General features: G+C 37.7%; 2 protein-coding genes across 2 annotated transcripts; one reads left to right on the forward strand and one right to left on the reverse strand.

The window, feature by feature from the left end:
* Nucleotides 1-758: 758 nt before the first annotated feature.
* LOC127415686 (homeobox protein Mix.1-like) lies at nucleotides 759-3,545 on the forward strand. The gene is made up of 3 exons (XM_051654505.1): nucleotides 759-861; nucleotides 972-1,180; nucleotides 2,874-3,545. Exons 1-3 carry the CDS (start codon nucleotides 765-767, stop codon nucleotides 3,543-3,545), a joined length of 978 nt encoding a protein of 325 aa, XP_051510465.1. The 5' UTR covers nucleotides 759-764.
* Nucleotides 3,546-3,708: 163 nt separating this feature from the next.
* On the reverse strand, nucleotides 3,709-20,306 carry LOC127415657 (protein lin-9 homolog). Its single transcript, XM_051654457.1, has 15 exons — nucleotides 20,248-20,306; nucleotides 18,419-18,451; nucleotides 17,260-17,351; nucleotides 16,105-16,209; nucleotides 15,831-15,961; nucleotides 15,518-15,643; nucleotides 10,278-10,435; nucleotides 9,910-10,043; nucleotides 9,576-9,701; nucleotides 9,361-9,462; nucleotides 9,184-9,264; nucleotides 8,964-9,089; nucleotides 8,252-8,434; nucleotides 8,009-8,106; nucleotides 3,709-4,956 (listed from the first exon to the last, which is right to left on the reverse strand). The coding sequence occupies exons 1-15, from the start codon at nucleotides 20,276-20,278 to the stop codon at nucleotides 4,851-4,853; spliced, it is 1,632 nt and encodes a 543-aa protein (XP_051510417.1). The 5' UTR covers nucleotides 20,279-20,306; the 3' UTR covers nucleotides 3,709-4,850.
* Nucleotides 20,307-20,820: the final 514 nt, after the last annotated feature.

Below are 20,820 nucleotides of genomic sequence, written 5' to 3' on the forward strand. Positions count from 1 at the left end.
TACAGACAGAGTAAAGGACACAATGTAAAAATAAACACTGCAAAGAATAAACATGCACATAAGTAATTAATATACAGACCCAAATCAAACTGAATTTTGCATTCTGTAGTCTTTACCATGAAAAACCTCATGTCTAGTATGTGTCAAGAAAACCCAGTAAGTTAAGTCTTGACCAGGGTCTGATCAGTCTGTCCTAAAATTAATTAACACAGGTTGTGACCAGGTGATAATTATTGATTCATAAAACTGAATCCTCTGGGCCAAATTTATATAAAGAGGAACCTATAAGAAAGAATTGACACATGCTTGTCTCTCATCGGAAAAACATCATTTAAAACATTGTTAATGGGGGGGAAATTATTTTACAAATATATTTTCTTTTACTTTTAACATTGTGCAGTGTGCACAAAAGAACAGTCTGGAGGAAGTGATCTGAGGATGTTCTCCAGGATGCAAGGAAAACATCTCATCCCAACAATACACGTACATGTTTTTTCAGGTAATGTGTATTCGGGTGGAGATCCCATTAAACGCACTCACGAACCTTTTATAGATGCAAATGGCTCGCGAATGCCAAAAATTCACACCTGCGCCCTACCTGACAGATCTGCACCCGTCGTGCTCCGTACAGCTCCAGTGCCAGCCGGTGCAAATTGACACCTCTCCACTCACTTTGATCAAAGACTGGGAGGCTGGATATATAATGCCATTCGAAGGCAAGTCAAATCATTCGTGGTTCAACACCTGTAGGAGTAGGTCACACCATGGCAGTCGTGCATGGAAACCTCGGAACTGGACACTTAAAACCATTTCAGATGTATGCATCCACGGATTTGGAAAGGGCTATGACGCAAACGACAGGTTGGTGTTTATGGCGCAATTGCGCAGGGCTATTTCTTAGCTCTGCATCTAAGAGTTGTAAATGAATCAAACACAACAAACTCACGGCTATTTCCCCTCTTTTTCCTCAGATTTTGGCACAAAGTTCCTCAGCGGCGCACATCCAGTGGCCTCCAGGGCGGACAGCATGGCCTTGTTTACGCACCGCAGAAAGCGCACCAACTTCACGCAGCAGCAGATAGACGTCCTGGAGAAAATTTACCTGGACACCAGATACCCTGATATTTACTTAAGAGAGAAACTTGAAGCGCTGACCGGCTTGCCAGAGTCAAGAATTCAGGTGAGAATTCAGATGTTTCACTTCAGAGACTTTAGTAACCTTGTACAAAAAAAAAAAAAAAAAAAAAAAAAAGTACTGTACCTACTTATAAAACGTATAGTTCCGATCATGGATGCTGAATGGTTAAAAGGATAGTTCACCCAAAAATGTAAATTATCCCATCATTTACTCACCCTCATGCCAGATGTGTATGACTTTCTTTCTTCTGCCAAACACAAAGATTTTTAGAAGAATATCTCAGCTCTGTAGATCCATGCAATGCAATTGAATGGTGGCCAGAAATTTGAAGGTCCAAAAGGCACATAAAGGGAGCATAAATGTAATCCATAGGCCTCCAGTGGTTTAATCCATGTCTTCAGAAGCAACATGGTAGGTGTGAGTAAGAAACAGATTAATATTAAAGTCCTATTTATTTTATTTTATTTTTATTTTTTTTACTATAAATCTCCACTTTCACGTTCATCTTTTGTTTTTGGTGATTCACATTCACCATCTGGGCAGGGAGGAAAATTTCTTTTTGGAGCTTTAAAGTTCTGGCCACCATTGACTTGCATTGAAAGGACCATCGGAGCTGAAATATTCTTCTAAAAATTCTTAGTTTGTGTTCAGCGGAAGAAAGAATGTCACACATCTGGGATGGCATAAGGGAGATAAAATCATGAGAGAATTTTCATTTTTGGGTGAACTATCCCTTTAATAGCCATGCTTAATTCGCCATAAAGCACTGCTATGGCCTCTACACAGAGCTACTATTTTATCACAGCGCTGCACACATAGCTGACCAACATTTTATATCTTCTAGTGGAAGGATGGCATTTGAAGATTTTACATTAAAAAAATATTTAAAAATTTGTGCACTTAATATTTGTATTATATGCTAGATGTTTTATAAAGGCAAGAAAGCACTAGAGGCTGTGCCAGATTGTGAATATAGTCAAGGCTGATGGGCGTTGTTAGGTACAACATGACTATTTACTATATATCACGGCCTCTCGTACCTTTATTGTCTAATTATTCATTGTGACTATATTACTTTTAAACTTTTTTTCTTGGTGGATAAAATATACCTTATTCACGCTAGCGCCATCTTTGATTTTTAATGGGAATGACAGCGAGGCTGTGAGGGATAAACTTACAGTCTCTTCAATGGGCTGTACTGCAGTTTACAGTGTTTTGAGATCGTTCCGCGGACAAAACATTGATAAAATATCTGTCCTCTGTATATTCAGTATACAAAGAACTCCAGACAACATGAGTTGTGGGAAATCAGATGTGATCTAGGAGCTTTATACCGTTCGTGCCATTGAGGAGACTGTAATTTATCCCTCACAGCCTGTCATTCCCATTAAAAATCAAAGATGGCGCTAGCGTGAATAAGGTCTGGAGATGGCCCTGCTGAAGACAACAGCCAAAACCAACATAACATGGTTTAAGCTGGTCTCCCAGCCTGACTAAAAAAGTGCCAAGAACCCCTCTTAAACCAGCTAACTGACCAGGGCTGGGTTTCCCAAAAGCACTGCAAGCTTAAGTTGATCGTAGAGACCATTGGCGCCAGTGGTTTCTACAATCTACTTGGCTTACAGTGCTTTTGGGAAACGCTGGTTTTAGCTGAATTTTTTTTCTTACAGGGGTTGGAGATAACATATTTGAATTGCATCAGGTTCAAAAATGAATGTGTCCATCTTCTATGCAGGTGTGGTTCCAGAACCGAAGAGCCAAGTCTCGGCGCCAGGTGGGCATTCCCGTTTCAGCTAAGACCAGTGGAAATATCCTGACCTCCAACACTTTCATAATGAACCAGTTTACAACCCATAAGAAACACACCGGCCTGGAGACGCAAAGGACGCCCCAGTTTGCCACAAGGGATAACTTCAGTCAACATCTGACCAGCTCTGCCAATGAGAAGGGCTGCAACATGAAAGGTGACCTGTACGACCCAACCACGATTCCGTGCCTGTTCAGCACAGCCGAGGAGAACCAGGTCAAAACGGATCACCTGAGCGTCGTGGTTCCGCGCAATTACGCACAGCAGTATCCAAAGGCGTACGGACAGTTTATGGCTACAAGCCATGCAAAAGCAACAATGAAACAATTTTTGGTGGAATATGACAATTTCCCTCCGAACAGGACCATCGGACCAGAGATGAAGGTTGTCATTCCACCTCTACCATCACAGAATAACTTAATTATATCGTCGTCATCACCCAAACACATCGCCTGTTCTGTCCAAAGCGTGCCAGTTAAGGTCCAGCCGTCGACTTTTGGCACTTTCTCTCCTATTAGAGCAAACGAAGCTGTAGAGTTTTCAGATTCTGACTCGGACTGGGAAAGAGAGGCCATGGCTAGTTTTAATAGCTTTATTTAGCCATTTAAAAATTTTTTTTTTATAACTGGCTCACTCATAGATACTCTTTGTACAGACTTTATCTGTAAGCCAAAACTTTGGAAAGGTTTGAAATTCTATTTATTGTACATTTCAGATATTTTATATGTCAGTGGGATTCCCACAAAATGTCTTTTATCTTTAAAGGAGGCATAAATAACATTCTATGTCCTTAATAAAGACGTCTATTAAACATCAAAATACAGACTATGAGCCTTTCTGAATAATAGAAATCAACAATTTATTTACAAATGTTTTGTATCATGCATTCCCTTACATGTTATAAAACACCCCAGAAAACTAACAAATGTAAAATATTAATCTAAGGACAAGACAAACTGTTTTAGTGCACACAGCTGTCTATTTTAGGACTTGTATAAACAGACTGACAGCTTTACAAAAATACCTAAATCTGCAAGTCCAAAAATGTCCACATTACCCTATATATGATCGATTTATTGATATATTTTGAGTGAACTGTACAATTATCTACAATGTACATATTTAAAACTGACAGAACAAATTTAAACCGAACAGTGAATCCTCTCTTGGGACACACATAAATTAAAGGGCTAGTTCAACCAAAAAAAATGTTTTTTTCATTCTCACTTTCACGTTTTTCCAAACCTGTATGACTTTATTTGTTCAGAGGAATAAACGTTTTTAGGCAGAATGTTAGCTTTAGTCACCATTCACTTCTATGGTATGAAAAAAGATGCCGTGAATGGTGACTGAGACTAACATTTTGCCAAATATATTTTGTGTTCCATGGATGAAAAAGTCATATGGGTTAGGAACGTGAGGGTGAGCAAATAACATTTTCATTTTTGGGTGAAATATCCCTTTAAGCACTTTGAGATAAAGTTCAGAGAGAAAGAATAAAATGTAATGCAAAACACTGTTTCAAACAATCAAATAGAAAGTGCACCAATGAGGAGTGTCATTTGGCATACACCCTAGTTGGAAACCAGCAATAAAAATAAGGGAACCTTAAATATAAGTTGAGTGAGAGACAACTGTAATGACAATCAAACAATTACATCTTCAGAAAACAAACTGATTTGCCTCACTTTTTTGTAGCACGCATGCTAGCTAGTTGAACATCTGCACTCAAGACACATTGGTGCCTTTAGGCATGGAATTTGAACAGGTACAGTCAATGAACACACATTCTGACATATAATAACATGTTGAACAGAACAAACAAGAACAACAAACAGTGGGCTGAAGAGGTGAGCTGCTGTGTTTGAGATTGGACTCTGGGGTGGTGTGCACATTTTATTTCAGTCACGTTCTGTTGGTGTTGTTGGCAGAGAAAGCATGGAGGTTACCCAGCTGGCTTAGCCCGCTCTGTATGTGTGCTACATGGATCTCCACGTTATCCTGAAAACAGCTATGGAAGACAGAAGATTACTTTTATAGGTGAGGATGTCTTTAAGGCAAAATGCACAAATTGACCCTTTGCCCCGCTTGGTTAGTTTGTGGCTCAGACAGGAGTTGCATTAACTGAAAATTCTCTGTCATTTACAGATATTTTGGAACATTGATGGATAATTTCATATGCTTTCCATCATTTTGACAGATTAAAAAGATAAACAAGACAACCACTTAAACCCAGCGCGTCAGTTTTGATTTCACTCTCTCTCTCTCACTCACTCCCATGTGTGTGTCCTGCCCGTTTTTTGTCTGGTATTAAGATGCGTTTAGGATGATCGGATCACAAGTGGAGAGGTGCCATTCACCATTTACACCTGATTGTATATGCATCTCTTTTGGGATTTCGAGCAGAGTGAATCTGATTTCATGACTGCATACATAAATCATTACAGTATGAATGATGTGTTACTGTATGATAATAAAACCCAAAAAGTATAAGAATAAGAAAGCGCAGAAAAATCTGCTTACCGTTTCTGCCAATTATACTTGCACTTAATCTTAGTGCAAACATGATATTTAGAGCAGAATTCTCAGTTATTTGGAGAACAATGGAGAATCAGATTTTCCAACCAGACAGTTATTTCCTTCTCAAGCCATACATTACCGGCGAAGTTGAAAAATCATGTTTTGCGGTGGTTGATTGACAGGTAGAATTTCACCCTAGAACTCCTGTTTCAAAATACTCATGCCTGAGTCAAAAATCTATTATACATGACATGTACTGTACAGTATATGCCATGGTAATGGATGCTACACCCCTGAATGTAGCCTCAGTATTTATGGAATGAAAACAAGTCTGATGGATAAAAAAAGAAAAAAGACCGTGACGGAAATTTTACAACTCAGTCCGACAGATAAATATTTTTTCTAGCGCAACCTATGGGCTCAGACAAGCTTTAGAGAACCTCCCATAGGAATGAACTGGGGATTTCCAAAAACAACATTTTTAGTAAAACATTCTCAAAGTGGTAAAAATTTAATAAATATTATTCTTATGCTGGCTGGAATGAAGTGTGCCACTGAAAAGCATCCTGTATCTGTCGTTTTTCTTTAACCCTCCTAATACTTTCAAAAAAGGCCCTACCTTGTACCTTACAGGTCAAAAATGACCGGAAAGATAAAAGGTAACATTTTTTGTTCTTCTCGAGAGTAATACCAATAAAATTATGCACTTTATGTAGGATTTTATGCTATTTGGATCTTATTTACATGTAAATTTATCAGTTTGAACGATGAGGCCCTGCACCTAAGTGTAAACTTTCCCACAGTGGAAAATGTCATTTTTCTTACCTTGGGTCAGACTCAGAATTTGTTCTTTGATCTTTTTTCTGTGTGTGTGTGTTCTGCATTCTTCTTTCTGGCTGTGTCTGTCTCACCCATTTATGTGTGTGTGTGCATGCTGAGTGTGTGATTGTGTATGTGTTGGGTTGTGTGTTCTGCATTCTGCCAGTTTTAATCTTACCCATTTATTTCCACGTGTTTGTGTGCGTGTGTGTGAGCAAGTTGTGCATTGTGGGTCTCGCCCCTTCATTTCTGTGTGTGTTTTGCATTGTGGGTAATTTATAGATTTTTCTATAAAATGCTCTGTGTTATAGTCTCACCACATCATTTCTGTGTGTGTGTGTGTGTAAGTGAGTGTGTATGTTTTGCACTCTGAATGTTTTATAGAGTCACCCCTTCAATTTCCATGTGTGTTTTTTATGCATTGTGGCTGATTTATAGATTGTATTTCACAAATCCTCCAAAAAATGGCTCTACATTATGGTCTTTCCTATTAATTTCCTATGACTGGTCAATTTTGACCACAAATGTAAAAGGTGTTGCTTTTTTTTATTTTTTTTATGACCACTTAGACCTATAGAATCAAGTCCATTTTTTTGTTTGTGTTCAGATAGCAGGTGGGAGCAAAGTCATCAAGTCTTGTACCGATCAGATAAAGGAAACCATTTATTTTTTAATCCCCTTTTTCCCAATGTTGGAATGCCCAATTTCCACTACATTAGTAGGTCCTTATGGTGGTGCAGTTACTCACCTCAATCCGGATGGCGGAGGACGAATCTCAGTTGCCTCCGTTTCTGAGACCGTCAATCCACACATCTTATCACGTGGCTCGCTGTGCATGACACCGTGGAGACTCCGTATGCGGAGGCTCATGCTAAATTTCACGATCCACGTACAACTTACCACGCGCCCCATTGAGATCGAGAACCACTAATCGTGACCACGAGGAGGTTACCCCATGTGACTCTATCCTCCCTAGCAACCGGGTCAATTTGGTTGCTTAGGAGAACTGGCTGGAGTCACTCAGCATGCCCTGGATTCGAACTCCCGACTCCACGGGTGGTAGTCAGCGTCAATACTCGCTGAGCTACCCAGGCCCCCTAAGGAAACTATTTTTATTAAATCGGAAAAATCGATTCTAGTAAAAAAAATTACCAGAAGCAATAAGAGGGTTAAAGGAATCAAGGCACACATTTACAAGAGTTAACTGAAAAGAGAAAAGCCTCACTTGATAGCGATTATAACTTGAAAGCGATTACAACTATTAACATTAGTGTAGGTGAACAGAATGGTTTCTAACATTTATACAACATACTATGGTAATATGAACTAGGTTTCTACTACCTCTAATATGACCTAAATCAATAATTTACCTTGGAGTCCTTATGTTATGCGTTGTATTTAGTTGGCAATCAAGGCTGAGTCATAGTTTAGTCAAGTTTTCAGCATTGCAACAATGTTTTACAGTATTTTTGTAAATTCTACTTAAAACTAAATAAACACAGGACTTGCGTGAGAAAACTGTAAAAGCTTATCAAATATAGAAGACAGTAACAGCTGCTAAAATAGGATTGGTCAGTAATGTTAATGCGAGGCTTAGCAAGGGGTCAATTGTATCTTTCAAAAAATAAAATAAAAGCCAAAAAATATTAATTGAGGTGAACACAGAAGTTAAACAGATAAAGGAAAAACAATAGAAATTAAATAGAAGTTAATTGATGTATTACCTGAGGTTAGAGTCATCTATCGAAACCTTTATGTCATTCAGAGAGTCTGTGAGCGATTTGAATTCAAATGAATTCAAGTCACCCCCTTCGGCCAAACACTGCACCAAAAAAGAATGAGAAATACGATCAGGAATCTATTCACAAGCTGAGCAACTCAAATTATCGGAATATGTCAAATAATATAATTTTTGTTGTTAGTTTTTGTTGTTAGCAGTAAATTGTGTTTTCGCTTTAGTCTGGTACCCTGATCTGAAGCAGGAGGGCTGTGAGATGGGAGACGAGCTGGGTGAGGTCGGGGCTCTGGACACGCTGTTCTCCATCAGGCATTGCGTTAATTTGCCGCACAACATCTTGCGACTCTTCTTCACAGCGCCTTCGTAGCTCGCTGGGCTGATCTGCAGGCTGCATGCCCTGATCTGGGGCCAGCTGTACAAAGAGCATCATGGAAGATTGAAGAGACAGCAAAAAACCTTTCAATAATCAGAATGCTGCATAGACAGTATTTGAGAACATGTTGTGATATCCTTTTCAATGGCAAATACTCAGTGTAACAATATACAAAGCACCGCCCACACAGAGGTTACTGCCAAACCAAGCAACTTCCTATTGGTCAACAAGAATTTGCGAATTTGCTTGTCAAAGTTCACCAAACTTGAAATTTGTGAGGGGAAATACTTCGCCACTGGAAGTCAAAAGTGCAAAATTCATGATCGTGCAGATTCCTATTGAGATGACTGTATTCCGCTCGCGGAATTCCACCATGCAAAGGTAAATGTGAATATTCACTTTCATTGTATGGAAAAATATGCATTGAATGTAAATGCAGACTGATCACCTTTTGCGTTCCATGGAAGATAAAAAGTAAAACAGGTATGAAACAAAATGACATTGAAAAATGTGTTTTAGAAGAATTTAAAGAATTTTTGTATGAAAGTGGTGGAAATGGCAAACATACCTCATAGCAAAACTGCTGGACTTCATGCAGGACTTTGTTGAGGTCTTTATTAAGCTGTTCCAGATCCAGCACTGTTGTGGCATATCTCTTCTGCAAGTCCAGACCTATCGGCACTGAGTACGACTTCTGCAGAGGAATAACAAAGACACTTTCAGGTCTGATTGGTGGACGACTGACCAATATTAAAAAAGGCCGTGCCCTTTTGACGAAGAGATCTTACCAATTTTTCAGCTTCTGTGTTCATCTCTTTCAAATGTTTTATATGTTCTTTTTTAATCATGAGGATTTTGGACAGGCGAGTCTATTGGGGAGGATGCAACAAATCATCATCAATAATCCTATGAAAACATACTGCAATTCCCGGGAAACACACACCACTAGCGTACAGAAATCTCACCACTTGTACAAGAAATTTGACAGGAAATCCGCCCAGTGTCTCTCCATCCGTTCCTGTCAGTTTACTTTTCCATGGGGACTGACTGAACAGAGGATCACTGTCCTGAGGACAGAGCAGAGAGATGTTATGATTATTTTTCCTTTACATTGTGATGGAATTCTAATTGAACATGTATCTGTCAATTATGGTACACATTTTCAACAGTCTTTCGCTACCATTAAGATGGACTGTGTTGAGGCTGGATAAGACCCACGAGGTGGAGTCAAAAAGTTCTGGAAACGAGGTGGCCGCTGTTTCTGAGCAAAAGCAGATATGGGCATTGTCTCATGAGGTTCATTACTCTGGAAGAAAAGCATTGGAGAGTTTTAGTGCTTGGGCACTGAAATGAAAAGACATGGTAATGATTATTGTAAACGGACGAGACCTAACCATTTAATTAAAACAAGATTTCCTGATTAATAAATTGCCAGGATTACTACTAGGCAAAATAAATTCATTATCTTGTGCAAAGCATACATTTTCTGTGTAAGAAAGCAGAATCAGTCTTACAAGCACTTCATAGTCAGGGACTGTATGTGTGCCGAGCCCATTTCTGTCAAAAGTGACCCGATATGTTGCCGCACTGGTATCCACTGCATCAATCTGACCAGTAAACAGCCCATCATGGACACCCCTAAGACGAGCTGCATTTGAAAGCAAAAGAATAAAATTATTATTTTCATTCAAATTAGACATTTCCTTTGGCAAAGAGATAATATCTGATACCTTTGATAACTTCTATTTATACAGCACTATGAGTGCAGAGGAGAAACCTTAATAGTTTTGAATCAATACATTTGAAGACAGACAAAAGCTGTACTTTACACATCAACTCTATCTCATCTCATGACAGCAGACATGTATTATCTGATCCTCACCTGTAACTTTAGTCCCAATAACCAAGGGCAAAGGAATCTCATCTGGCAGGTCTTTGCATAGAGACATATCTGTGATTTTCCTCTGCTGCAGGAGACGCATCTTCTGCCTCTTCTGTTTCAGAGCCATTCGTTCTTCAGAGAAGAAAGCTGAGGAGCATCTGATAAATAAAACAGTAATGTTAAACACTACAGAACACAGAGTAACAAGGTATTACACATTCGAATCCAAGATATATGTAATCTGACACTGCTATTAGATGTAATCTAGATGAACGCACAGTACGTTGGTAAAACTAGAATAATGTACAGTAGATTGTGGGGATTTGCTGTATCTAAATATTTTTGCATTGAATATTCATAAATATTTTTGTATCTTCATTTTATATTTTTATATCATAATTTCAAATCTTGTAAATAATATATATATATATATATATACACACACACACACACACACACACACACACACACACACACACACACACACACACACTTACCGACCAATTTATTAGGAACACCTGTACACCTACGTATTCATGCAATTATCTAATCAGCTAGCCATGTGGCAGAATTGCAATGCAGAAAATCATGCAGATACGGGTAAGGAGCTTCAGTTAATGTTCACATCAACCATCACAATGGGGAAAATGTGATCTCAGTGATTTCGACCGTGGCATGATTGTTTGTGCCAGACAGGCTGGTTTAAGTATTTCTGTAAGTGCTGATCTCCTGGAATTTTCACGCACAACAGTCTCTAGAGTTTACTCTGAATTGTGCCAAAATCAAAAAACATCCAGTGAGCGGCAGTTCTGTGGCAAAAATGGCTTGTTAATGAGAGAGGTCAACAGAGAATGGCCAGATTGGTTTGAGTTGACAGAAAGGCTACGGTAACTCAGATAACTCCTCTGTACAATTGTAGTGAGCAGAAGTGCATTCTAAGATGCTAAACTTGTTAGGGCTGGGCGATTAATACAATTTTATTTTCAATTACGATTTTGGCTTCCAACGATTATGAAAACAAGAAAATCGAGATAAAATGATTATTGTGCCGCATTCCATTTCGCAATGAAACGCCCCGGCGTAATATCTTTAAAGCATCCTTTATTAAAGTTCAAATAATAAGGAAGCGGGTTATGAAAATAAACTCCGAGAGTCCATCAATAGATTAAATTCTCCTCCCAATATTATATCATGAGGGGTACCAGCAGCTTGCAACATCCCTTCGAAATCTATAAAAAAAGCCCTGATCATCAGCGTTAGGTGCGTAAATATTAGCCAAAATCAAACTTTGTCCCTGAATTTCTGCTAAAACAATAATAATGCTAATTTATCTTTAATCTGTTTGAGACATTTGAATTGTAGATGCTTACTTATCAGTGTAATGACTCCCCTGCTCTTACTTGAGCCAGCACTAAAGCAAACATGTCCACCCCATATCTTCCCAAATTTTCAGCTTCCTGCGGGGAAAGATGTGTTTCTTGAAGAAACACTATATCATATTACTTATGTTTAAGAAGGGAAACAACCTTCCTTCTTTTTAGGGGGTGCCCCAACCCATTCACATTCCACATGGAGAGAGACAATCCACTCATACAAACATTTGACATTTTGACATAAATAGATTGTGTCAACATTTTTTTATAAAGACCACATTCCAACATTAGTGTAACAATCAATCCCCAAACTTCCCCCCGAACCAAACAAACAGAAAAAAGAAAAACATGCTCATTAACCTGCCATCCATCCCTCTAAACACAAACAGTCCATGTATGCCTATGAAAGCCCCCGTGACAACTTTGTCGTCGAATTGCTCAAGTCCGCTGTTTCTATAAAAATTTTGTGAGAGAGAATTACACAACAGAATATAATCTATAAAACAAACTCCAGCCAATAGGTGGAATAAACACATGTAAGATCGTGCAGATTCATTCAAATAACTGTCCCGAAGGTGTGTTCCTCCACAAAACAAACTCCAGCCGCTAGTGGAACCAGCACACACACACACAAAAGTGTCTGATGCAGTTCAGTTTCCTCGGACATTCAAACGAATGTTCAGTGAGGCGGCCCATTCAACTGCTACATGAGTGCAACAAATGACCCAATCACTCCAATGTCCTGCAAGAAATACTAGACAAAACAAACTCCAACCAATAGGAGGCATAAGCACAAAGAATGTGCAGATTCATCCACAACACTGTCCCAAAAGAGTGCTACTACACAAAACAAACTCCAGCTGCTAGGTGGAACCAGCACAAAAAGAAACGCTCAGCTTCCTCGGACGGTCAAGTGGATGTTCTGTGAGTCGGTTCACTTATATATATATATATATATATATACACACACACACACACACACACATGAAATCCTTAATCTGGTGAATATAGTCTATAAAAGGCTTAACTTCATTAATACTTAAATATAGAGCATTCTTATAGAGCCAAGTCTCCATTTTAAAATAAGAGTCCTAAAATAAGTGCATAAGTCCCGCGTTATGCACCAAATTTTTTTTTTTTTCCTCTGGTTATTATTGGGATTTTGTTAATTTTGGACTCCTGTAGCATGCATCTATATCTGTCACAGTAATAAAAGACTAAGAAAATGTTTATAAATTCTATAAACCAATTTTAAAAACTATCGGCCAATTAATCGGTTATCAGCCTTTTCCATCACCTTAAAATGATAGTTCACCCAAAAGTGAAAATTCTCTTATCATTTACTCACCCTTATGCCATCCCAGATGTCCATGACTGTCTTTCTTCAGTAAAACCCAAACAAAGATTTTTAGAAGAATATCTCAGCTCTGTAGGTCCATGCAATGCAAGTGAATGGTGATCAGACCTTTGTAGCTACAAAAATCACATAAAGGAAACATAAAAGTAATCCATAAGACTCCAGTGTTTAAATCCATATCTTCAGAAGCAGGGACTAAAAACTAAATGTTTTTCATTTCAGTTCGTACTGAGCAAAAACAGAAAAATTTCATTCCGGTTCAGAAGTTCCGCAGCCTCCTTTCCAAATGGTAACCAGTTAGAACAAAATAAAACAATGGTCAGTAACATTCTTTTTAAAATGACAGTACTCTGTGCTAAGGGGTGGGTGAAATACCAATTGCAGTGTTGCCAGATCTCACAAGAGAAACCAGCAACCTGATCTGGAAAAACAAGCCCAAAATAAGCCACTTGCCTCACCACAATAAGTGAAAATAATCAAATAAATGTTTTCTTGTGTAGTGGATTTATCAGCATAGAAATCATGACAAGCATACAGTTAATTTATAGTAAAGAATAATTTTAATTACAGATCTGCTTCTCAGTCAAAACATCATATCAAACAATAATTCAGTGAAGACTTGGAAACAACTGAGATATGTACTTTTTACCTCTAGTAATGTTTTCCTTGTATCTGGATTAGCCGTGCATGTACAGTATATGTAGTATTTATATATAGTAGTTAAATAGGTCTTCATTCACAGAATGCAACATCCACAACGGACAATTAGGCAAAGAAATGTGTGATGCAGCAGTTTCCTTCAGGATCAAAGCAAGTTTCATTTTTTTCGGGCAATGAAGTGGTGTTATTCCATACTACTATTTACTGTGATAAACCCTTTGGCCTGTGGTTTCATTGAAAAATTATCGGAATGAAATTAACCGGTTATAACATGTTACCAGCATTTAAAATTGACGTTTTCACTCCAGAACAATAAAAAAATCACTTTGTTCCCATTTTCGGTTATGTTCTGTAAAACAAAATCCGTTCATTTTCGGTTTTTGTTCCTTGAACGGTTTTTAGTCCCTGTTCAGAAGCGATATAATAGGTGTGGGTGAGAAATAGATGCAAATTGAATTCCTTTTTTTACTCTAAATCTCCACTTTCACACCTAAAAATTAAAGTGGAGATTCAGAGCAAGAAAGGACTTAAATATTGTTGTTTCTCACCCACACCAATTATATTGCTTTATAAATATGGATTTAAACACTGGAGTCATATGGATTACTTTTATGTTTCCTTTGTGATTTTTGAGCTACAAAGGTCTGATCACCATTCACTTGCATTGTATGGACCAACAGAGCTGAGATATTCTTCTAAAAATCTTTGTTTGTGTTCTGCTGAAGAAAGAAAGTCATACACATCTAGGATGGCATGAGGGTGAGTAAATGAGATAAATTTCATTTTTGGGTGAACTATCCCTTTAAGCCTAAAGAATATTTCGGTTTGATGCTTAGCATCTGCGTACTGTTGAATGCTAGCCTTTCAAGTATACTTTATTTGACCATGCATGCATACAAAGGCATTTGGCGCATGTGCACTATGCCTGCTATGAGATACTGGATATGAGATTTAGACCCATAAATATGTCTTGATATTCCTTCAGACTCTAGTTATACAAATGCAGGTATCTCCTGACCTCCTCAAACATGCACACTTGATGTTCACATCCACTGTTGTTTATTCCACCTTTGTCTCCTGATGTTTACCGGCGATTGCATCTTTTAGCGCTTATTCGTGACAGCAAAGGTTCAACTGTGAGTGTTGCCACTTTGTGGACCCACTAATTAGTGCAAATAATTCCAGGCACAAGTGCATTCTGCGCATTAAGAGTACGAGCAGTTAATAAAATTAACTTTTAATTAATGCCTAGTTCAAGTCTGCCGAAGTACAGTACTGTGCAAATATTTTAGGCACTGGGGAAAAATGTTGCATAGTGAGGATGTCTTTGAAAATAATGCCATAAATAGTTTTCATTTAACAATTAACTTCATACAAAGTCCAGTAAACATAAAAAAGCTAAATCAATATTTGGTGTGACCACCTTTGCCTTCAAAACAGCACCAATTCTCCTAGGTATACCTGGACGCAGTTTTTCTTGGTTGTTGGCTGATAGGATGTTCCAAGATTCTTGGAGAATTTGCCACAGTTCTTCTAACTATTTCGGCTGTCTCAATTGCTTCTGTCTCTTCTTGTAATCCCAGACTGACTCAATATTCAGTGGGGGGCTCTGTGGGGACCATACCATCTGTTGCAGGGCTCACTGTTCTTCTATTCTATTTGCAAAAGTAATGTTTGGGAGCCTAAAATGTATATTTCCTATTGACACACTAAAACTGAAAATATAAATAACCATCTTTAGACAAATGTTTTTGTGAAGCATCTTATGTACCTAATACTTTTGCACAGTACTGTATGTTTTGGGCTTTAATTATCAGTATCTGGAAAAACCACTGACGGTCAACCTCTACCTGCGAGGTTTGCCCATAAGTCTTCTGATTGTTCCCCATTCCACTCTGGTCAACTTCCTGATTTTTAGATTAGGAAAAGACTCCTTCAGACACAGGCAGAAGTCATTGTCTCCTTCAAATAAAGGCCTAAGAAATATGAAAAAGGAAGATTGTACAAAAATAAAATTTACACATAGGCTGCATTTAACAGGTCTTATTTATGGGTAAGACACTACTCTCATGTTCCAATGACTCTAAATGTTTGGCAAAAATAAAAGACATGTACAAGAACCCAACACACACTGCCTGCAAGTTCAAAATCTGCAGAACATACCTGTCGATATTTGAATAGAACCATTCATAGATGCACCATTTGTGCGCCTTGGGCAGTTTGAGCAGATTTCTTAGTCTCAGTCCAATTTTCTGTGAAGCCCTTTTATCTGGTGTTGTGACATTTGCGAGTTTCTGCAAAAGCAAAAAAAAACAAAAAGCAAAAATTCACATTTTGCAGTTCATGAAAATCTTTCTGTGAAAAGCTCAACCATTCCTCATTGATCAAAAACAGGATGGTTGGTGTGCAGGGCCTTCCTCCTGGACGTCGGTTTCACCTGAGGCACAGTGGTGACCCTCTGGCTCCTCCTGGGGGATCTAGAGACGAGTGTTCGCTCCTCATCCTCACATGAAAGCCGACTCCTCTTTGAGCTCCTTGTCGGCTGAAGGATAAAGTAAACAGGAGACATTTAGGAAGGGTAAACACACAAGGAAGCAAAACATCTATTGTGATCAGCTGTCAATTTTAACTGTGCTATTTAAATATTACAGTGGTTAAGAAAAACTGGGATTTCAGTAACAGTGCAACAACAAGGGAAGTATGAAAAAGGTGGGGGAGAACAAAATCGTGATTCTTTCTCCAACGATTCTGAATAGATTCTCAAAAATTCAGAATCGATTCGGAGTTCAATTTAAACTGCGGCTGCGCAGTGGCCCTTATTATCACATGCATATACTAAAGTCAAAAGCACACTACACGACTGATCGCAGATGGTGTGTATCAACCACAAGACCATTCATCCCCGACTGAAACTACAATCTCGAAATTCATTCACAAACTCATGCACATAGCAACAGGAGTTTATTTGTGATAACACTTCAACAAACAACATGAAAGATGGGCTTGCGCCCATTATTGCACTGATTTGCACAGAAAGGGAAAAAAACAGTTGAAAATAATGATGAAACAGTGGTTCAGGAGACGTGGCTGATGTTTTTATTTTGTAATAATTTTTTTGTCTCATGCTTCCCAATGCCTTTCTCTCCTCTTGCACTCTCCATTTCTTTGGCTGTTGCTCATTGCCTATCTCTTGCTCGTCGGCACAGTGTGCTTATGAGATGTTTGACTGATTTGTTAAGCAGCAACCCGCTATTTGTGTCACTTTTCTATCTCCTGTGGTGTAGAAAGGAAAAGCTGACATCTGCACTCTTACAGAAGCAGGTATCTCATGGAGCCATCCTGGACCAGCAACAGATATTTGTGGTTTTAGTTACAGGCTAGGGATTGATTAATTCTAAATTAATAATTTAATACTATTTAATACTGAGTGTGTTTATTGATAAAACAAAAAAGTGGAGGACAACATGCATCGTGATGCATTGAGAATTGTTTTATAATCTAATCGTTACCCTTTGAATCATGATTGAATTGAACCATGAGGCCAGTAAAGATTTAAACCTCTAGTATGAAACAAAGGACTTGGTCAACTTACCGTTTCCATAGAAACATAACTGCTCCTTCCCCTGGTGATCTGAGATTTTGGTAAATTGTTCTTCTCATTTAGAGTATTAGACAAACTTCCTTCTGTAGAGCACAAAACAAAATAATAATAATAAACAAAAATGCATCAACCATCATTCAGCTCATGGGATGGGAATGTAATGAATCTTTGACAACATACCAAAACAACCAAAAGTAAAACTGCGTACTAGATTGTACATTATTCTATCATTTCAATTCTCTGGTCAATCGATAGTGGATTTTGCCGATACCGATAACTAAGGTGGTGGGAAAGGCAGATAACCCATTAATGGGCCAATAATTTTTTTAATCAATTTATAGAATGTCCAAAAAAAAAGTCTCATTCTTTCCATATTATGACAGGCACAGAAAAAGGGTACTAAATTAAATCAATTTATTGTTTAACCAAGATCCCACAAAATAACCAGACAAAATGAAGATTTTTTTGAAATGACAAAATGATGAAAAAACTATCTGCAAATATTGCCAATAACGATAGTACCAAAAAGCAACTATCGGCACTGATTAATGGGTAAAACCGATACGTCTACCTCTACTTTGTATGTGTGTGTGTGTGTGTGTGTGTGTATATATATATATATATATATATATATGTGTGTGTGTGTGTGTGTTATATATAGCATTTTCAAAGTAGTCACCCTTTGCCTAGAATTTGCAGAAATGTACTCTTGACATTTTCTCAACCAACTTCTTGAGGTATCACCCTGGGATGCTTTTTAAACAGTATTGAAGGAGTTCCCATCTATGCTGGGCACTTATTGGCTGCTTTTCTTTATCATTTGGTCCAAGTCATCAATTTAAAAAACGTTTTTTATTTTTTATTACATTTTAGTTTTATAATGAAATAAATTAATATGGTGGCACAATTATATTTTTGTCACAAAACTAATTTCAAACATTTAAGCATACGCCTTCAGATCAAAAGATTTTTAAGATCATGAGAAACATTTCAGTCAAGTGTTTCAAAACTTTTGACCGGTAGTGTATATGTGTGTGTGTATATATACACACACACACACACACACACACACTGCATATATAAAACTAAATGTAGTATCCTATTTAACAGCACATTTTGTTTCATTATAAGAAACAGTAAATTTTCCTACCTCGTAGACTTACAAGGGCTTTAGCTGAAGAGCCTGAATACAAAAGAAAACATTGGACAATTTTAAGATACTTTTTCTAAACATAAAATGTACATATGCAACATGTGGTTACAACCTCAACATGAAATAATAAGCCAACATGAGACCCATAATAATGTTTGATGCAGTTTCTAAAGCATAAACTCCCAAAACTCACAAGTCATTCATGGAAATCACTATTGGGCTACAAGTTCATATTTTACTCATGTTTATGTCTAATACAACAAAGCTATTGAAGGTGTAAAATATCTTAAGCATAATTCTTATGTGAAGTCTGTCAAACAGGACTTCTGAAAGCCTCACTATTTTGTATTTTTAGAGATCCAACCCCTTTAGACCAATGAATTTCCATGACATTTCCATGTTTTTTCCAATTGTTCCACATTACTGGATGAGGATTTAAACAATCATTTTATGGAGATTTGTGTATGTCAGATATCAATCCATGTCATTTATGGACCATGCTTTTTGTTTTTGACAGGAAATGACAATGAGGCTGTGAGGGATAGACTTACAGTCTTCTTCAATGGGATTTACTGTTGTTTAAAGTGTTTTTGGATCGTTCTGTGCACAAAACATTGAAAGAAAAATCTTTCCAAAAAATGTCAATAGACTGAAATCTTTATGCAGCTTTTTACAGTGCATGCCATTAAAGATACTGTAAGTCTATCCCTCACAGCATTTTCATTCACGTCCAAAAAAAAAAAAAGGCTCGCACTACTGTGAATAAGGTATATAGCTTTATAGCATGCCATCAGTAAGACAAAAATGCCTGAGATACAAATGCTACACAGTGATGAACTGTTCAAAGACCAGTCTCTAGAAAACATCATAGCACAGCACAACAAGAAAAATGTAATTTTTGATACACATGTCAGTGAATGTGGAGTTTGCCATAAATTCACATTTTCTTATGTATCTCATTTAAGCAGCATTAAGTCACTGATGTTCTATGCATCTTTAAAATAGCACCCTGTCTGCAAACAGGGCTTCACGGAGCCTCAATATTGTTCCTTTGAGTGCTATATTACCAGACCTATACATTGTTCTTAAAATCTCTATCCATGGTGATCCACCCAGAGACCACAAACAATCTCTTTGTAACCATAACCTGCTTATACTACTGACTAAACCATAATGCATCAATGTATCACTACTCTAATAGTTCAATAAATAAACACTACATTCATACAACTATTGTAAATATTAAAAGTAATAATAATAATTGCAACAAAAACACCTAAACAGTACAGGTGAAGAATTCCAAATGCAGTTAAAACAAAGCAGGTATCTGTGACAGAGGAAGATAGAATCCACTCCGAATTATAATGAGGCATTTTATCACATTGGAAGTGTTATAAACACATGGAAGGTGTTTTATGATTATATAGAGAGTGTTTTACCACACAAACAGTCTGACACTGACAAGAACAACAAAAACCCAGCAGCTGTCATCGAGTTGCGACCCTGTAAATGCCTGCAATTTTAACCCTATCCGTATTACGAGCACTAAGCCACTGTTCCTGGTAGTTTTAGGCAAAGAAACGTTTTTGAAAGGAAAAATCTCCTCAGATGGGTAATTTATTTATAGTAGTAGCCTCTGAAGGCTAACTGTTAGCTCGTTAGCCTCACAGCTAACAACTTCGCGTCTATTTTAATAGCACTTAGAATAATTAGAAACACTTAGAATGTACTGCGAATTATGTGTGTTATGAGGCAATTTTAAACGGCACGCATACCCGGCTTGTTAAAGCAATCGGGTTTAGTATAGAGTTAGTTTTATTACTCACTCTCGTCTAACAGCTGCTCGAGCTCCGCCATCTTGAACTAGCCGCGCCGGTTTTTCAAAGGCCGAGCACCGCGGTGTATTGTGGGACGGAGAGGGCAGTTCAAAACACTCCATAGTAGAAACTAAAAATCAAATATTTCGTGTTTCATGAGCAATTATGGGCCTAGATTATCATAATTTACTATAGTTCTTTTAACCATAGTTTATTTGTGGTTTACATACACTACCGTTCAAAAGTTTGCAATCACTGTTAAATGATCTAAGAAATGTATACTTCAATTCACTAAAGATCAGTGTTGGGTGTAATGCATTATTAAGTAATTAATTACTGTAATTAAATTACTTTTTCATAAAAATAAATTCTATATAAAACAATTGTGAATTTAAAATCGAAATTTAACATCTAATGTTAAAATGTAGGTTTTCTGAGGGCCTGGGTAGCTCAGCAAGTATTGACAATGACTACCACCCCTGGAGTCGCGAGTTCAAATCCAGGGTGTGCTGAGTGACTCCAGCCAGGTCTCCTAAGCAACCAAATTGGCCTGGTTGCTAGGGAGGGTAGAGTCACATGGGG

Source organism: Myxocyprinus asiaticus, chromosome 25 (genome assembly GCF_019703515.2).
Source record: "Myxocyprinus asiaticus isolate MX2 ecotype Aquarium Trade chromosome 25, UBuf_Myxa_2, whole genome shotgun sequence".
Lineage (NCBI taxonomy): Eukaryota > Metazoa > Chordata > Actinopteri > Cypriniformes > Catostomidae > Myxocyprinus > Myxocyprinus asiaticus.